General features: G+C 39.8%; 1 protein-coding gene across 2 annotated transcripts in view; it reads left to right on the top strand.

Moving 5' to 3' along the window:
* LPP (LIM domain containing preferred translocation partner in lipoma) overlaps positions 1-19,440 on the top strand; it is a 659,735-nt gene that overhangs the window by 547,967 nt on the left and 92,328 nt on the right. For both annotated transcript variants that reach the window (XM_080814680.1, XM_080814681.1), the window contains exon 9: positions 1,143-1,312. In XM_080814680.1, the coding sequence (XP_080670806.1) occupies positions 1,143-1,312 (170 nt within the window). The remainder of the gene's footprint in view (positions 1-1,142; positions 1,313-19,440) is intronic.

The raw sequence follows: 19,440 nt of genomic DNA on the forward strand, positions 1-19,440 counted from the left end.
CTTATGTGTTAAAGCCCCCCGATTCTTGTTGACATTCCCAGTGATCGATAATTATTTGTGAAGATTTCTTACTTATAGAAATAAAGAATAGGAAGGAAAACTGGATGTGGATATGACCTCTGGCTCAAGATTCCCATGACGGAACCAGATCAAGATACAGACTGCAGCCAGCACAATGCCTCACACTGACATAAATATTTGTCTTCAGTTATGTTTTCTTATTCCTATTTAAAACAATGAAACCTAAATCTGGTGTCCATATGTGGTCCAGATGCCCCATAAATCAGTTTAAGAATGCTGGAAGTTTACAGAACACTGGGCTGGACGGTGACAACCAGGATCTCAGGATTCAAAACCCTAGAGTCTATGGAACCGTTGCAGGTTTTAGGGATGTTCAAACAGGATCGGACTTGGAGGCAATATTAACTGAGTTGTAATAACTTGAACGGTGTCAGGTGTAAGAGATGAGACAGTTTCACGAGGCCCTAGAAAACAGAAGTGGAAGTACTGGGTAGCAGTTAGCTTGAAGAAGCAGTCTGGCTCAATATGAGAAAGAACTTTCTAGCTGTCAGAACTGTCGGGAAATAAAAGGGACTTGCTTTTGATCTGTCTATCACTGAGAGTTGGATGCAGAGATTTTACAACCTGGGCTTTTCTGAAAGGAGTTGAAGGGGTTTTTTGTTTTTTTTGTTTTTTGTTTTTTGTTTTTTGTTTTTTTACCCCCACCGTCTAACCAGACATGGAGACTCTCTAAGCAGAGAGACCTTCTAGATGTTCCTTCCACTGCTACCTTGCTGAGTCATGTTCCTCTTACACTTGGTGTGAGATTAGAGGCACAGCAGTGGCCTCGGCATCAGGAGATCTGACTTCTACTCTGTCACTTTCTGTAGGTCCTTGAGCTGTGAGGTTCAGGTCCTCAAATGCCTCATGGAAAATCCCCATCATGGCAGCCATACTCGGGCCAGGGGTGGCTCTACCCCAGTGATCTGGCTCCTGGTGGCGGCAGCAGTGGTGGTGTCAGTCCTGTTGCTGCTGCTGCCATTTTGAGTCCGCTGTCTCCTCCATGTTGCCTTCAGCCCTAGAAAGACTGAAAGCGTTCCTTGGTATATTCTCAGGAGTCAATCCCTTTTTCTGTCTTTCAGGCCGCTGTGCTCGCTGTGGGGAGAATGTCGTTGGGGAAGGGACGGGATGCACTGCCATGGATCAGGTCTTCCACGTGGACTGTTTCACCTGCATCATTTGCAGCAACAAGCTCCGGGGACAGCCCTTCTATGCCGTGGAGAAGAAAGCTTACTGTGAGCCCTGCTACATTGTAAGTTCACGTTCTGCTCTGCTGCTCCTCGGGTGCTTTGCAAAGATGTCTTCTTTGGCAGAATGCCAGTTGCTCCAGATAGAATGTAGCCAGCAGATCTTTGTTTCTCCCCAGATTTCAAAGTGTGCGTGTGCGTGTGTGTGTGTGTGTGTGTGTGTGTGTGTGTTTGTAGATTGGCTTATCTTAATTTTTTCCAATTGTCCCCTATTTCTGTAAGGTCAGAAAGACATGGTAGGAAGATCTGTTCATCATCAGTTAGTGGTCTGCTGGGAAGATCATCCCCTTGTGCCTTTCAGGCATGTACCGTACAAGCTCGCACACACACACCCCTGCACAGCAGAAGTTTTCCCAAGTGGCATTGTCATACCTCTTGTTATTAGGTTTCACCCTGCATTTGAATTTGCCAGTATTTGTAAAGAAACACTGCTGGGCTTCTAGACTCCCCAGTGCTCTTTCAAATTCCTGGGAACTTTGAATCACCTCTTCTCCACCCAGAAGATTTCCAACCAACAGTACCCAGCAGGTTTTCAATGATGCGAACAGATAGATCCTTTAGAATACAGGGAAATGAATTTCCCTTAAAGGAAGATGAACAGTAGGCTGACTGAGCTAATAACTGAATTTGTTTTGTTTTGTTTTTTAAGAACACAACAACTATATTTTAATAACATAGCTGGGTGGCTAAAACATATTCTATCTTCGTTATTTCCCAGGCTACTTAAATCTACACATTAAGCTATCTTCTGATACAGCAATTTGATGAATGAATATAAACTGGTTTTAAACTTAAAAATACATTTCCTTGTTGTCTTGCTGCATGATTTTAATCTGTTTAACACTTGTTAGTGGAAAATTGGTGCAGTGGAAAAATTAGCGCATTTTTGCAAACATAACATAAAGGAAGCTTTGGGTGCACGGTCTCGGGAGTTACACCTAGCTCTGCAGAACCCCGAGGCTCAAGTTCGCTGCAGAAGTTCTGGCCCTGTCAGTATCTTCCCATGACCTGCCGGCTCTAACTCATTGCAGCCCTGGAGTCCACAGAACAGATCTGAAAGTTCTTCAAGATTAAGATCTTGCAGGATTCAATATTGTTTTGCATCTCTTAGGTTCAATTTTATTTCATTTTACTCCCCAAAGACAAATTAACTTAAGTACATATCGCATCGTACTAGTGCCACACAGTGCTGGTGCTGGAAACCAAGTCCTCTTTGTAGACATGAGAATACAGAATCACAGAAAGGAGGAAAATGACCTCTTCCGTTCCATCACTGGGGACATAGCCAAGGCTATATTCAGTCCTTCATACCCCTACTCCTGTAGTCTCTGCTGACAGCACACATTTTTAGTTTGTCTAGAACATAAGCGGAAACACTGTAATGTCCTATTGATCGAGGGGTGGGGGGGGCAGTTACATCTATGAGGGAAAGTCTACTGAACAGAAGCTTACCTCTTTAGGAAATAAGAATATTTCAAATATCACCCTTTGAAATCTTTATTGAAAAGAGAAACAATACAAAATCCCCTGCCTTTGTAAACAGACCGCAAGGACAGTGACTTCGGGCCAGCACCTGAAATTACTTATTGCGGTAAACTCTGTGGAAGTCATGTCCACAGAACCTTTGGAAGCACCTGTGGCCCTTCGTCCTTATACGAAGTGACCACACTGCTGTGTTTTGTGTGGCTCTCTGTTCTATTTTTCATCCTTCTTTGGACTGCATTGTTGATTTTTTCTACTTAAGTGGTGCTCTGGTGACAGTCTCCTTCATTTTTTCTTGTATCCCTCAGGGCTAAGGATTGTATGAGCAATATTGGGAAATGGTGTAACATGGTGTGAGGAACATGGTTTGAATTTCATTTCATCATTTAAGGCTTTGTCTCCTTGAGAGAGCTCTTTCCGAGCCTCAGTCCCCCCATAGATATGGGGGTAATTGCAGGATTTTCCCTAGAGACTTGTGAAGATGAAATGAGGCAATCCTGTAAAGCACACTTGGCCTGCCCAAGGAATGGTAATGGAATGCATGTTATTCTGAGATGAATTTTGGTAAGATCTCTGGTATATTTAGTACTTCTGAATATGAGGACCTTACATGTGCCGTGTGACTCCTTGGACCTTAGGGAATTGTTTTAGCCTCACAGGTATACCCCTGTCCCATTTTTAAATGCTTTTCTTGACCTTCTGAGTGTGTAATAAGACTGAAAAAAGTGTCGTCTGGCTAAATTATGGATTTATACTGTGTGTGGGCTCGGGTTTTTCTCTCCAGGCCAGGCATGAGGAGCTCAGTGATTCTTGAGTTGGTAGTTCCTTCTGCTTTGGTTGCCCTAGCTAGACTGTGCTTATGACAAAGAAGAGTATCTGGGAAATATTTAATCACATCCTCAGAAGAGCTGGGTGAATTCAAACAATGGAAATTCTTACCATCCTTTTTAACATCTCTCCCTCAGAAGAACCTTTAATCAAGATTTTTCTTTATGAGATCTATCCATGGTGACTCTAAAATGTAATTTAATTCTTATCAGAATTCAGTTAAGCTGTATGCAGAGACCCTGTTCAATATTGATTTCAGAGTTCAGCACAGCCCTCCAGCTCTCAGATGGATGTTTTAGCATTTTAATTTCTTTGGGACTTTTCGTAAGTCCAATAAGCTGCCACACCAGAAATGTGAAGAGTTTTCTTTTGAGGGGATCAGGGAAGCTGAGAGTCTAAAATGAAACAAGTTGAAGACAGAAGTGTGTGGTAAGGAGGATCCTAGGGCTGTATGTCTGTCACTTGGAACCAAAGCCCTTCGAACAGAAACACCTGCGATGGCATCTGGTCAAACTGCGTCTTGTTCCATTGGTGGAAACTGATGTCCAAGAGACATCCTGTATAAACAAAGTGAAGAAAACCCAGGCCCTGGGTCTCAGTCAGTGTGTTTTGTTTTGTTTTTTGTTTTTTGGTTTTTTTTTTTGTAATAGAATCAGAATATTCATGACTGTGGTTTAGTTCATTATTTCTGTGTAAAGACCACCCATGTTCGATGCTCTGAGTTTAGAAAGGAGACTCATCTAATATAAATTTAATTTCTTCTTGCCTAAATTAATTATTGATCAACTTAGATCATATTGAAATTGACCATTTACATAGTTTGGAGGGAAAATATACCAGTTACGTTGTCATCTTTGCTCCAGTGAAAATCCAGATTTTCCTATTGTCTCTTGAATCCTTAATCCTTGCACATACGTAACTATAATTAAACCGATTTGGTTCTGTAAGGCACTATAATTCTCTTTCATCATTTTATATATGCTTTCTTTTGTGTTTTCTATTGGTTGACCTAATATAAATATGTATATAGTTTTCCACTGTTAATAATCTCTATTTTTAAGGTTTATTCCATTTAGTTTTACATTATGTTTGCATACTACATTTTAAAGGTATTTGCCACTAGAAAGGTATTAGGTGTTTTCCATTCTTTCAGTATTGTAAATAACATGCCTATAAATAGCTGAGTAAAAGTTTTATATTCTTTTACTTTGGATTTTTTTTCTTAGCATAAATTCTTTGATTTATATTACCAAGTTTACTTTGCAGCAATTTGGAGAACTTTCGCTAGATTTCTTTAGAAAGATTTCTCAAATTCACAGAACCATCAGCAATGTGAAACCATATGTTAAACTATAACCTATCCACTATTGAAGAGGTTTATTTATATTTAATTTGAACCAATTTAATAAGTGCCTTATGTAACAGTTATTTTTTTAAAGATTTTACTTATTTATTTGAGAGAGAGCGAGAGAGCATGCTCAAGTGGGGGGAGGAGCAGAGGGAGAGGGACAAGCAGGCTCGCACTGAGCATGGAGCCCGACGTGGGGCTCCATCCCAGGATCCTGAGACTCTGACCCAAGCCAAATTCAAGAGTCAGACACCAGCTAACAAAACCACCCAGGCACCCCTATAATAATTATTTAATTTACATTTGTATAGTTATTAGCAAAATCAGTAAGATGCTTCTCAACTTTGGTGATCTCTTAAAAGCTTAGTTTTGATTATTTTTATGGAGTTGTATAAATGAACAGATTAAAATTACAAGTACTAAACTTCCTTCAGAAGTAAGTTGATATAAATAGAATATGTTGCTTCCAGACCTTGGTCTCCTGGTGTGACCTTGGATAAGTCATTTAATTTCTGAGTACCAGTATCCTCATTGATGAAAGGGAGATAGTAATTTCTTCCCTATCTTCAAAGAAAAGGAATGACCAGTTGTGATATTTTATACATTATGAAATTGTTTACTAATAGAGGGGCTTGATCCATTAATAACATTATTATCATCACTTTGTCCCTTAGCATAATCTGATACAATTTAGAAATCCTCTGTGTTTGGGGTAATTTCATAGCTACAGTTGCTATGGAAATACTGAAATAAATAGACGTCATAGAAGGAATATGAGGACATACAGGAGAAGAAGAGGTTCATGCTTTGCTTGAGAAGATTTTTCTGTTGGTATGAGCATGAGGGGCAACAGCCATGCCTCCCACTTATGTGTTCTGTCCTGAATGAGACAGGTTTAGCCGCAAGTATAGGTTAACAGAAGAACTGCTGTGTCCTTAGCATTGCCGAGGAGTCTGGGCCTGAGACATAGCACATCCGAGATTCTCAGCAGAAGTCTGTTTACGAAATGGCAGCCAAGCATCTTTCCCTAAACCAGGGCTCTTACTCAGAGTGGATCAAATCCAGCTTCTAACTCTCCAACAGTGGAAGTCGCTACAGACATTTTTATTAGAATTAAAATCCAAGTGATTAAAAGGCCTCAGGAAATCGGAGGCCAGCTCCGCAGGAGACTAAACACTGCAAGGTTTCTGAGCTTGACACATCCGTGGCCAACATGCTCGCGGCCTTTTGCTCCCTTATGTCCCTAAATGGCCACAGGCTCCTACCTCTGCAGGAAAGTTGTCCTTTTATATGCTCAGTTCCTCCCAATAGTGTTTTAAAGGCAGTTATGGCCAGTGCTTTATGTGGGTGTTAGGAAAGGAGCTTAGAGTTTGGACAAATGCTGAAAAATCCATGAGCACTCCTCTTGTCTTTTCTCGTTGCCCACCCCTGCTTCCTCACCTCTGAGGATCATCTGTCTCTCTTTCCCCCTCACACCAATCACACCTGCACACACACTTGCTTCTTGATATTCATCAGTATCCCTCAAGCACTCTCCCAGAAAGGAGAAAATGCTTCAAGAAAGAGGAACATCTGTCAAGTGTCCTCTAGAGCGATTTCACCATGCCAACTACTAGTGATCGTTCCCTCTCTCTGCTCCGCCCCCCCTACATTTGACAGTGCTCCGGAGCACCCTTGTGCTTCACTGTTCCTAACAGAACCTTGTGAAACAGACCAGTGCGGGCGTGGGATGGGGTAGTTATCAGTCCCACTTGATGTCGGCTTTGATATTTCCAAAACAAAAAACAAACTAAGGCTAGGGACAGCATACCACCCTGAAACAAATATTCAACTTCCTAAAGATAACAAAGATACTGATAACCCTCTGTGGTTAAAGCCTTCCATTTCCAACATTTGAACTGATGGCCACATAAATCGTGCCTTCCAGCATTCCAGAATCTGAAATACTCAACTTCTTTTGGCAATAAAACACAAGCTCTCTGTCTTTTCTTGAGCATTTACATGTGGCTCTCCCTGAAATGCCTCAGGTTTTAAGGAGAAACCCTGCTTTTTATGGATAAAAAATAATCATAATAATAACATTTGTTTAGTGCTTTCTGTTTTATAGAGCACTTTTCTTTTAACTTATGTCACCCTCTAATGATCCTCGAAAATAGTACAAGTATTATTGCCTGCCTTTCCAGTAATACGCAACTGAGTTTTAGAAAAAGTCAGCTTGCTCTGTTCCATAAAGCATGACCGTCAGATCCAAGGCTTGACCTGGCCTTTGATTCTCAAGTCCCCCTCCTTTCATGCACCCAACCAGTCACTGGAAATTTCATTTGTTATTCCTAGGTTTCTTTTCTCGTAATTAATTTTTTCTCTATTACCATTTTTTCATACTGCCAAGTTTAAAAAACTACAGTTAGCCTACATTCTGAATTTTATAAAGTGGCTTTTGCCTTATTTTTGGACATATTAGAGAAATATTAAGCTCAAAATATCCTTTCTTGTGGTAGTCATTCTTTAAAAAACTACAACTCTGTTTTTAAGTATTATATGCTCACTAGAGAAAAATGAGAAAATGTATTAAAATATGTATAGTTCCCCCTTCTAAATAATATAACACTTTATATTTTACCACAGACTCCTTTTCTATTTCAGTATCTCTGTGTATAGATAAAACCATACATCTGTACACATGTGGTTTACACATGCATAGACACATGGCACACACACACAGATGGGATTGTACCATCTGTACTAATTAGTAACTTGCCTTTGTTACAAGACAGTGCATCAAACTTTGCCTTCTCCAAAGGGCATTCAAAGTGTCTTTCATGGGCATTCAAAAGGAATATATATCACCTACATATCTTTTCTGGAAAAAAAAAAAAAAAAGACTCAGAAATATTCCAGCAGACAAATAAATTAATTAAATTTAAGTATATAGGAAATCCAGGGCTAATAAAATGGTGATGAGCAATGAACCAATACAACTCATAGTTAAAGAGAAAGGAAAAGATGAATAACAATTTCAGGCTAAAAGAAAATAATATTCATCACCTACTAACTACAGGATTAATAGCAGACAAAGTACAATTCAGAACTAAACTATTACATAGGCCAAAGTATATTACTTTATTGATAAAGGCCACAGTTCCAGAGGAACAGCCCTGAGCCTTTCTTCATTAAATATCATTATGTTGAAATATATGATACAAAAATATTGATGAAATATGAGCTGAAAATGGTTAAACCATATGCTTTATAAAACTTTAACACATTCCATGCTATCTTTGACAAACCAATTATGGAAGTTGAGTAATGTGATTAATATGATCGGTCCAATCTTCTTTCCAAATCTCCATGGAAGGTTTAAAGAAATATCCTCTCATAGTCTAAGAGGCAAACATAGACATTTTCCACTTGGGCTCACAGAGTTGCATATAACAGTATAGCAAGACAAGAAACTTATCAGAGGATAAACAAATAAGCATACCCGTGGGCTAAAGACATCTTAGAAAGTAGTGCTGACGGTAACACTGCATGACAGCCAGAATGAGACCCAGCCAGAGCTCAATTCCAGTACAGCTGGGATCATTAATTGCAAAAGAAAGGATGCATATATATTAATCTATAGACCTAGAAAAGGACAACAAAGTCAACCCTACAGGAATAAGGAAATCGTTAAAGGCAGTTATCGATAAACTGAAAAATACTAGAATTTTTAGGTCCAGGAGATGATTCTTTGAAAAGAGAAATAAAATAAGCATCCAAGGAAGATGAAAAAGAGAGAGAAACAGAAATTACAGAAGACTAGGAATGAAAGAGAACCTCTTTAGCATACGTATAGAAGATGTTTAAAAATTATTGCACTTAAAATTTTATGGAACAGGCTATGATCTGTGCGACCTTCAGATGCAACGGAAGAGCACTTGAATAACCCCCCAAACACAGATGGAATGCAGACCTACTACCTGAGAAAGCACCAGGAGATTTCACTGAGAGGACTTCTCAGATCTTAAAAGAACGAATGATTGCTGTGCGAGTTCAACTTTCCGAGCTTAGCAAGAGAAGATAAGCTTCTCAGATCATTTTAGAAAGCTACCCTGATCATGGTTAATAATATTATTAACAAACCAGGTTGCCCCCAAAGAAAAGTATGCTCATCTGACTTTCTCCCACGCAGAAACCCTAACCGAAGTATTAGCAAATTTGAGTGCCACAAAATGAAACATCCCAGGTAATTCAATGTTAGGACAATACAAGGGACATTTTAACCTAATCCATCATATAGATATCAAATGTTAATAAACCAGTCATCTCCTTAAATGCCTAAAGAGCACTTAATGAAATTTATCCTACATCCTTATTTAAAACAAAAACAGTTGCAAGAACACAAAAGGAAAAATATGTGTTTAATAGCATAAAACAAACTGATGGCCAGCCTTCTTCCGATATCTTTCTGGGTATCCATAGGATTACTGGTATTATATTAATATTGTTTTTAACATTCTAGCCTTCATAATGAGAATTGTGGAACGCAAAGTCTTATACAAACTTTCATATATATAACTTTTTCTTTGTTTTACATATATATTTTAATTTATTATGTAGTATTTCTAACACATAAAGATATAAAGCATAATATGATGAAATTTCACATATCCTGTATCTAGTCTTAACAAATAAAAGATTAGAAATTCCATTGAAACCCTTAGGTCCTTGTCCCTAATCACATTCCCAAAACTCTAATACAGAGGTAGTCATTATGCTAAATCTGTTTTTTATCCTACCCATGCATTTCTTCATATTTTGACTCCATATCTCTAAAAATATAGTGTCACTTGGTATAGTGTTTCTTAATTTTAAATGAGTAGCATTTGTCATACCCATTTTTCTGAGACTTTTTCACTCAAAATCGTTAAGACTAAGAGGTAGCAATATTTATAGGTGATATGATTATTCTGGAAAATCTGAGAAAAATATAAAGTCTTAGAATAATAAAAGTTGGGGCGCCTGGGTGGCTCAGTGGGTTAAAGCCTCTGCCTTCGTCTCAGATCATGATCCCAGGGTCCTGGGATCAAGCCCCATGTCGGGCTCTGTGCTCAGTGGGGAGCCTGCTTCCTCCAATCTCTCTTTCTGCCTGCCTCTCTGCCTACTTGTGATCTCTGTCTGTGAAATAAATAAATAAAAATCTTTAAAAAAAGAATAATAAAAGTTTAGTAACAACAAAATTAAAATTATAAACTTTGGTTTAGAAAATAAAACAGGAAAAAAAGCCCTATACCAGAAGCAACAAAAACTATAAAATACCTAAAAACAAAAACTATAAAATATAAAATACCTAAAAAACCATAAAATATAAAGGTAAAAATATAAAAGCATAAATGATCTAAGTGAGGAATGCTATAAAATTTTACAAGGATAATTACCCCATGAGCAAAATGATTTGGGGATTGAATATGTTTTGGAAAGCACCTCTCACTTCAACATGCATTCACATCATCACCCTGTAATTAAACAAGAGCAAGGCTTTGCGGGAGGGGTATAGTTACTGCACAGCCCCTTGTAAACGTTTTTATTTAGTCCTTTTCCCCAGCCAGCCCCCAGCCCTCTGCTGATCAAGGCTCCTGCTCACCACATCCCTGCAGGCTCCGGGTCCGCCCTTGGTGAGGGTGGGTGGGGAGGGAAAGATCTGCAGGCAGATTGCCCAGAACAAGATGCTAGCTGAGTGTAACCTTTTTCTCCAGTTCCTATCCCAAAGTATATTCATTTCTGTTGTTGTAGAATTAGAATGCATTTTAAAGGCCAGAAGGAAGGAACCTTAGAAATTCAATAACGTCAGTTTACAGCTGAGAATACCTGAAGCCCAAGAAAGCTGACTAGTTTGCCTGAGGTTATATGGTTTATTAATGGCAGAGGCAGGAATAGAAACCATGAACCTTGATGATGCCGTTCAAAGAGCTGCTTTCTTTGGGACTGACATGAAGAAGTTTAATCATATGTGGCTACAGACTCCAGAGCAACATCCCTAGAAAATGTTGGATTCCATAAATTTTGGTTGGAGAGTGTAGAAATAGGACAAAGTTTGCTTCAGCTCTAACCAAGATGGAGAGTCTCAGATTTCCAGGTTCAATGCCTCTGAAACTTTATGCTAGAACCTTCCCACTGCCCTAGTTTGTTTATTTTTAAATCAAGCATGAACTCACCACTCGGTGTTTGCCAGAGTTTGGATGAATGTCAGCATCAGGCCACTGTAATAATGGTTTAAGATTATTTAATCCTATTACTTGTACACTTCATTAGGCTGAGTGAATTGTTGGCAGCGGTTCAGTAAACTTCCTACTTTAGAGATAAAAGGATAGAAAGAAAACAGGGAAGGAGTCTGTTCCTCGTTTTCTTTCATATTTCTCGTTTGTCTCTCAAAGGATAAAGGAATGATAATTACCCAGATACAGCACGTAACCTGTGTTAGTGGGGTCTTCTGAGCTGCTCTGTACCCTCAAAAGAGAAAAATGTCTATAACCTTATGTTTCCAATTAGAAGGAAAAGATTGGGACAGAGGAGAGAGAGTGTGTGTGTATGTTTATGCTTTAAAATCAATGTTAAAAATAAACCTGAAAATAAGTTCAAGAGTCCTAGGTAAGACATTCAATCTTTCACTTAGCGGGCCTGGTGTGAGGCAACAAAGGATTTTCAAGAAAAAAATCATAGAATGTAAAGTCAGACCTCATTCACACCCAGCCTGACCAGCTGCCGTTCTGCATTCTCCTCCTTTATTTCACCTTGTTTCCCCACAAATAGAAAGTAATATTTCTTACCTTGGTGGCTAAATGGGGGTTCAGAGAGGCTGACGGGGTGGGGGGAAGGTGAGCAAAAATCCAAGTGTGGCGCCTTTAGACAGCGAATAACCTCACAGGGCCAAGCCCCAAGTACGTGCAAATAGAATCCACAAAGGAGAACTTGGCTTCCCTTGAATCCCCAAAGGACTGTTTATTATGAGTCAGCGTGGAAGTCTCTGGAATGTTACCTGCGTGTCGCAGGTTCAAGTGCTCCCAGCGTCCAAGGGGCGGCAGCAAGTCATGAGACTCTGGAACATGGTTCCCCAAAATGTGTCAGGGTCACCTGTTTTGGAATCACTGTCAAGTCCTCATTAAAAAAGTAAAGTTCTGGACCACTCCCCAGAATTTCTGCACAAGGATCCAAGAAATGTGCCTCCTTTACAAAGCTCTTGAGGGAGGTTCTTCTGCACGCTCAGTTTTGAGATCCACGTGTCTGTATTTCTAGCCCAGCTCATCTAAGAAGTAGTCCCAAAATACTTCACTATCTCCCATCTTTCTCCTACACATTCTTTTTACCACACTGGCCAAATGGGACTGTCTCCTCCTGGACATTGATATTTTACGCTTCTCTGTCTGTGCTCCTGCCTGACTGTTGTCTGCCTTGTGCCTTTCCCCATGGCCATGGTTCGAAAATCTGTATCAGCCAATCTTAAAAAGCTTTCCTGGAACTTCCCCAAATAGATGTGGCCTTTTCCAATGCAGTGCTTTTGTTTCCTCCTCTCTCGTATGATTTCACTTCCTACAACTGGCGTTGAAGTCATTTGAGTTTTTGACACATTCTCTTACTGTTTAAACCCCATTGAGAGTGTGCTGTGTTGGGATTGGGCGGGGGGGTGGGGGGGTCTCATTTTGTTCATCTTCGTCTTTTCCGTGATTCCTGTCACACTAGGTGAGCCATCTCTGCTTTGATATTTATGGGGCTTGGGGCCAGAGGGACCCGGTTTCATTCTAGATTCCCGTGCCTCCTAAGAGGGCCTTTGACTCTTTGCCCTTTGGTGCACCTTCGATTTGAGACTCCCTGTGTATATATGAAGCAGAGAGGAGAACTTGGCTCATTTCAGTCACTGCTGAAATGTAAATGTGAAAGATTGAAGGGAAAGATGTGAGAGTGAAGCCAGCTGTCTAGCTTCCAGTCGTAGAATTATCATAAGAGCTGGCGCACTCAAGGTCAAACACACAGACCTGACTCCCAGATGAAAACTGTCAGAGTTTGAATGGAGGTTCTCTGATGTTCTGATGACTTTGAATGGGGCATGGTAATTCCCTCCAGCCAGGGAAGCCAGCCTCCAGCCAGGCTTACCTAAAAAAAAAAAAAAAAAAAAAAAAGGAAAAAAGATCTCTTTTGCTCACCCTCCCGCCCACCCCCTGCAATCAAGGAATGTGGGCAAGACTGGCATCATCACTGTAACATGGCCAGTGCTCTATTTGAACACTTCACGCTGACAACAGCCTGGTATATTGTAGGTCTTCAAAGAATGTCTACTTCTTTAACTTAAAGCTTATTTAATAAAACAGTCTTTTACATTTGCAATATGGGAAAACAGGATGCCAGGATAAGGGTGAAAGATGTGCTCGGGGGTCTCACAGGTGGATGGAGACACTTAGAATCGTTTAAGCCTTAAAAGCCAGAAAGGATGTAATGAGTTTTTAAATTATATCAAAAAAATTTATTTGAAAGTAGAGTAAATATCTTCCACAGAAGCTGTTCTTTACTCTATGGGCTGGCTCTTTATTAATGCTAAAAGGTATTTGAGGCAGTTTACATTAATAAAGTCATTGGGACACATTAGGTAGAATAAAAGTGAACCTTCTAAAATGTATCCCTTTAAAAAGTAAAAATGTGTATTTTTAGTCTAGTTTAGGCAGGCTCTAAATTCTATTATAAAGCATAACAAATACACAAATAGGTTTTCCACAAAATAGATCATATGATATGTGTCAGGGTCTCATAGGAAAGGACTGAGGGAGGAGACTAGGGACATTTGAGGGGAAAGGAGGCACTTGACAAAAGGGCTTCACGGAGGAAGAGTCATGTATCAGGGTGTCGTGTGGTAAATCTGATTTTCTCCTAATGCTACGATAGTCATTCTTTTTCCACCCCTGACAGATGAGTGGGAACTGTTACTATTCCTTCCTTTCTACAAATTAACAAAATCGAGGCTTCATAAACCAAGGGCTTTGGAAAATGAGGAATTAGCATGGGATTAGAGCAGAACTTTGAGCTAGTTCCTGCACTCTAAATCTTAGCCTCTACCTTTCTCTTGAAGTAAATTCAAGCTAACAGATGGCCTGTCATCAGATAGGATTTTTTTTTAAATCAGCAAGTCTTTTTTTAATAAACCTCAGGCCCCAGTTTGGTTACCACTGTTTTGAGAATCTTTCCCTATGTTCGTCTGAGCTGAAGACAAGCACTCCACCTCCTGTGTCCCTAGAGCTTTTCTCCCTACCTTGGTTTCACTTTTTCACTTTTGTTTTAACCCTCTACTGGTCCCACTGTCCATCGGCTCACAGTCTCAGCCTTGTGGATTCTCACTGTAAGCTCCTTTAGGAGCAAGCTCATTTTTTTCTGTTGTTGTGTCTCTTTTCCCTCTTCAACCCCAGACCTTACTCTACATCACCCAAAATAGTGCCCAGAGCAGTACCTCTCTCCCTGAGGGGGATTGAGTTGTCAGCTTGTGTGGGGTTTTGGTTCTCGTTTTCTTTTTTTTCTTTTCTTTTCTTTTCTTTTCTTTTCTTTTCTTTTCTTTTCTTTCCTTTTCTTTTCTTTCTACCTTTCTTTTTTCTTTTCTTTTCTTTCTTTTTCTTTTAATGAATGTACCAGTCACCTTGGGGTGCTGTAACAAATACTTTGGACTGGGTGACTTAATTTGTCTACACAGCAGAAATTCATTTCTAACAGTTTTAAAGGCTTCAAGTCCAAGATCAGGGTGTCTGCATGGTAGAATTCTGGTGAGAGCCCCCTTTCTGGCTTCTTACTTTGTCCCCACAGAGCAAGGAGGGGGAAAGAGAACAGCTCTGTGGTGTCTTCTCTCATAAAAATGCTAATCCCATCATGAAGGCCCACCCTCATAACCTCATGTAAACCTAATTACCTCCCCGACACCTCAGCTCCAAATACCATCATGCTGGGGTTAGAGTTTCAACATACAAATTTGGGGGGGAAAACAGTTCAGTCCATAGCAGTGGATTACATCTTCTGGCCATATGTCTCTAAGTGCATTATCAGCTCTGGTTAATGGAGTAATGGTTAGAATATCCTATGTTTCTCAGTATAAAACCTGAGTTCTTAGGTATATAACAGGTGTTTATCGAGCATCCTGTTGCCTTTAAAATTTTTTGCTAGACTTTCAGAAGGGCCCTGTTAATGTTCAGAACATTGCAGAGCCATGCTGCATTTTCCCTTAAGGGTACACTTTAACCCACTAGTCCTTACCTCATTTCTAAGACCAGAGAGAGAGAAAGACTCAGTTCTTTACTGGGTTGTTGTGCATTCCTATTAGATCATTAGGAAATTGGCATGAGTGGCAGGAAGCCAGACTGGCCTGAGTCTGGCCAGGCAGTGTCTGCAGGTCATTCCAGCAAAGCTGCTGGAATAACGATGTATTCTCCCATAAAGTACTCTTTGTCAAGGTCTCTTTTGGAATTAACTCCTTATGCAGGGATCCGTAAACCTCACATACTTGCCAATGTAATTAAGAGGTGGAAGGTTAAGCATTACTATTAATTAAGTTCAAAGTAAAATAAAACGAAGAAGGTTGTTTTTATGAAATTGTGCGGTCCTGTTTCTGCTCAAGGGTGTTTCTGAGTTCTTATATAGGGGGATCCAGGAAATGGAGGGTATTACTGTCTCTACCGCCTTGGGAAAAGCAAGAATTTAAACATATGTCTCTTGAATATTTCTAACTGAAGAGTAAACTCTTTGCCGGTGAACGAACACTTTCTGCATATGAAGGGCCAAGTTCAGTGTGGTCAGGGATACAAGCACCCTGAGACTCAGCCATGCTCTCACAGAGCCCTTAGCTGAATGAGGAGTACCAGACATGCACACAATCATAATACAAGACGTAATTTATCTGGGAGAGAGATTCAGGCAGTGGTGGGAGCTCAGAGAGTGGGAGGAGGAGGGGACCAACATCAAAAAAAGAACCCCCCCGAAAGCAGAGTAGGATTTGGTAAGGGGAAGAGAATGAACGAGCAGAATTTGAATTTCTGAATATTATTTTCCTTGTTGAAGTTTACAACTTCTGGAATCAAAGGAAAAGAAATCAACCTAATGGGTAAGGAAGGATTTATGGAGCATTCATTGTATGTGTGCTGTTCTGTGGAAAATTTGGGAGCACAGGAGGTAAAAAGTATCTCCAGGTGCATAGGTTTTTCTGTATACATGGCAGATCATCCTGAACCCCTCACCTTCCTCAGATGGCATCTTAAAGAGATTCATCACAAGGCCAAATTCCTTTTTCTTGAGACCACAAGGAACAAGAGCCAAGGGGATGGCCAGGGTAATGCTATACTTCCTTTCCTAGGAAGGTGGATACTTAAAAGCTAGCAAAGAAGCACATACATACTTCTAGAGAGTTTAAGTCCATTTTGCTGATAGAATTGAGTGACAAAGGATTTATTCATTGAAGTTGGAAAGGACCTTGTAGAGTCTCTAACCCCAGCCCCTCTTTTTGCAGATTAATAAATCAAAGCCCAGTAGGAGCGCCATTTTTCCAGATGAAAGAGAGCCATGCGAATTTCCTAAATCACATAGCAGCCAATTTGTCATTTGGTATTTATGTTACCTTTACATGGTAGAGGATGATTATTAGGCTTGCTCAAGGAAGAACTTGATTCTCAATTCCTTGAGTCACCGTTGCATGGTATTAGGCAACTTCACTTAATAATCTACCTGTTTTTCAGCTATGTTAATTATATATCTTACAGCATTTACCACCTGTACCAATTGCTTAGCATAATAATACCTTACACTTAAATGCATGTGCCCAAAGTACTTTTATACTTGTTTTCATCTGATGTCCCCAGCAATCCCACAAGGCAGGTGTTAGTCTCAGATTAAATGTGAGAACACCGAGGCCCAGAGAAGGTGGCCCAGAGAAGGTGGCCCGTATAGCGAAGAAACCAAAACAGGCCTCTGACATCCATTTTCTGACCGAGTTGAGTTTTCTTACCACCGCATCTCAGTTGGCTATTTAAATAGTTTTCAGTCACTTACTCATCCAGTGACTATTTACCGAGCACCCTCCATATTTCAGATAGTGTAGGGAATCAGGGATACAAAGTTGAAGAAGATGGGATCCCAGTCCTCGGGGAACCCACCATTTGAAAGAGATGACCATCCCGACAGACAAATACGTAGAATGCTAAGTGCATAATGAGCATAAGAACTGTCTTTGGGACACAAAAGATTGAGGGACTAATCTTGTCCCTATTTATTTGAGCTTGTCATGCTCCTCTCTCCCCTCAGCCTCCATGAAGGCTGCTTGCCCCGTCCTCCCACTCTGCGGGCATTCAGCTCACGTTTGTGGGTGATGGTACTGATGATTTTTTCCTCTGACTTCCACAACCCTGCAGAGGTTTTCGGCTGCCGTTTGGGTAGAATAGATTTTAATTTACAATTTGAGCTCTCCTTTTAGAAATCATTTTAAAGGGAAATACACAACTTTATGAAATAGCTTCTAAATACCACTCAGTACAGTCATGATACTCTGTTTTAACCAGTTCATGCCCAACATTGGCGGACAGTGTGGGTTGTTCTTGTATCAGCTATTCTTGTAAATCAGTGAATTGTAACTTTCATTAAGGGCTAACACATCAAAACAGACTGTAATCGGTCTTTAAAAATCTAATTATTCCCAAGTATCTAATCATTACTGTTGCATTGATGTTTTAAGTGTTATCAAGCATCCCAACTGTTTTTCACAGGAAGCGGATGGATTTCAGTAGCAAAGAACACCCGTATTTTCAAAATTAGAGGGAAACTTTTCCCCCTAGCCGAGTTGTGGTTACACTTGTGAATTGCACAGGCTTGGAATTGTGCATAGTGCCCACATTCTGGATTGACGTACATTGGCTGTGTATTAAAAACAGAATGTTTCCCAGCATGCATATATACATTTTTTGGTTTCTGAAATCTTACTGGCAAACTCCGTAAGCAAATATTAATTTTCAAAGGTACTAGAAATGAAGTGAAAATTAGGTCTTTTCTCTCAACTATTTGAAAGAACTTCCTTTAATCATTAAATTCCCAAGATGTAATTAGTCCAATTCTGCTCTAGATAGGAGCTCATTATAAAGATCCTAGGTGAGTAGTCTCTTTAGGAGAAATGACCTTTTTGGTTCAGTTTTCCAGCGTTTCCTTAAAATCTGATATACAGGGTGAATTGCCAGGTAAATAAGTAAATGAGTCTTGAGTTGCCAGACACCAAGACACACACCCATGTGTGCATACAAACACAAGTACATGCTCACACCAAACCCGGGGACCCTATAACAAAACAAAGCTGCATTTACCCTCAGGGGAAATAAATATGTATGCCTGCCACAAAATTATTTTCTTAAAAAATAATATTGAAATTTATAAGCAGACACTACAGCTCTAATTTATCAACCAAATCACAATTTAAATGGGACAAGAAAAGAGAAACTGTAATTTAGAGAATTTTGAGTGTGGTACGTGCCCATGCGTGTATGTGTGTGTGTGTGTGTGTGTGGATGTATTGAATTTGAGAGTAATTTATGGAAAGTGCTGCCAGCATGGTATTTCAAATGCTCCACAATTTGAATTTAAACTGCTCAATGGGATCATTAAGATTATTATGCATGTTTTCCAAAGAGTTTGAATTCAAATGACAACTTAAAAAAAAAAAAAAGATGCCCTTTAAAAACTGAGGAATGTTACTGCACTTACAGAAATTCATGCAGTTTGAAGTAATTTGCCACCTCCCCTTCTCTAAAAGTACCTGATGATAATGTGCTCAAGAGATAGGGATGTTGGAGAAAGTGCATATTGCAGACACATTCCCTTGATGAGTAAAACTGGATTGTAAAGCAGGCTCTATGACAATGAGTTATTTCACTTAGTACAATTGACAGAAAATCCGGAAGGGACATGGATCAGTGGGGCTGGAGCCCAGAGACCTGATGATGGCAGAGGCTCACTGAATAGTTCATAAAAGGTCCCTTCAGACTCATTAAATGTGCTGTTTGGTTCTCTTTCTATGGGTGGGTCTTGAAATATGGAGGTCTACTTTCATTTTGTGCCAGTTAGCCAAGTGAACAATTTATAAAAGAAGTAAACAGAGGGGTGCTTGCCCACTTTTCAAAAAGCAGGCTTTTTGCAATGGGTTTTGCAAAGTTATTTTGCAATGGATTTACCATTATATTCTTTTAAATGAGCATAGTTCCAAGGATGGGAAATTTACTAGCTCTCAAGGCAGCTTTTTCCTTTGTTGAACTCTCTAAAGGTTACAAAGTTACTTCCTATTTTGATCGGAAGTCTATTTCCTTGCAACATCATCTGTCCACAGAAAAGACAGCTAATACATTTTCCACTTAAAAGCCTTTTAGGTATTTGAAGAAAGTTTTCAACTCCATCTGAATCTTCTCTTGTTCTGGCTAAATTCTACTTCCTCCATCCATTTGT

The sequence above is a fragment of the Martes martes genome (genome assembly GCF_963455335.1).
Source record: "Martes martes genome assembly, chromosome: 1".
In the NCBI taxonomy this organism is placed as follows: domain Eukaryota; kingdom Metazoa; phylum Chordata; class Mammalia; order Carnivora; family Mustelidae; genus Martes; species Martes martes.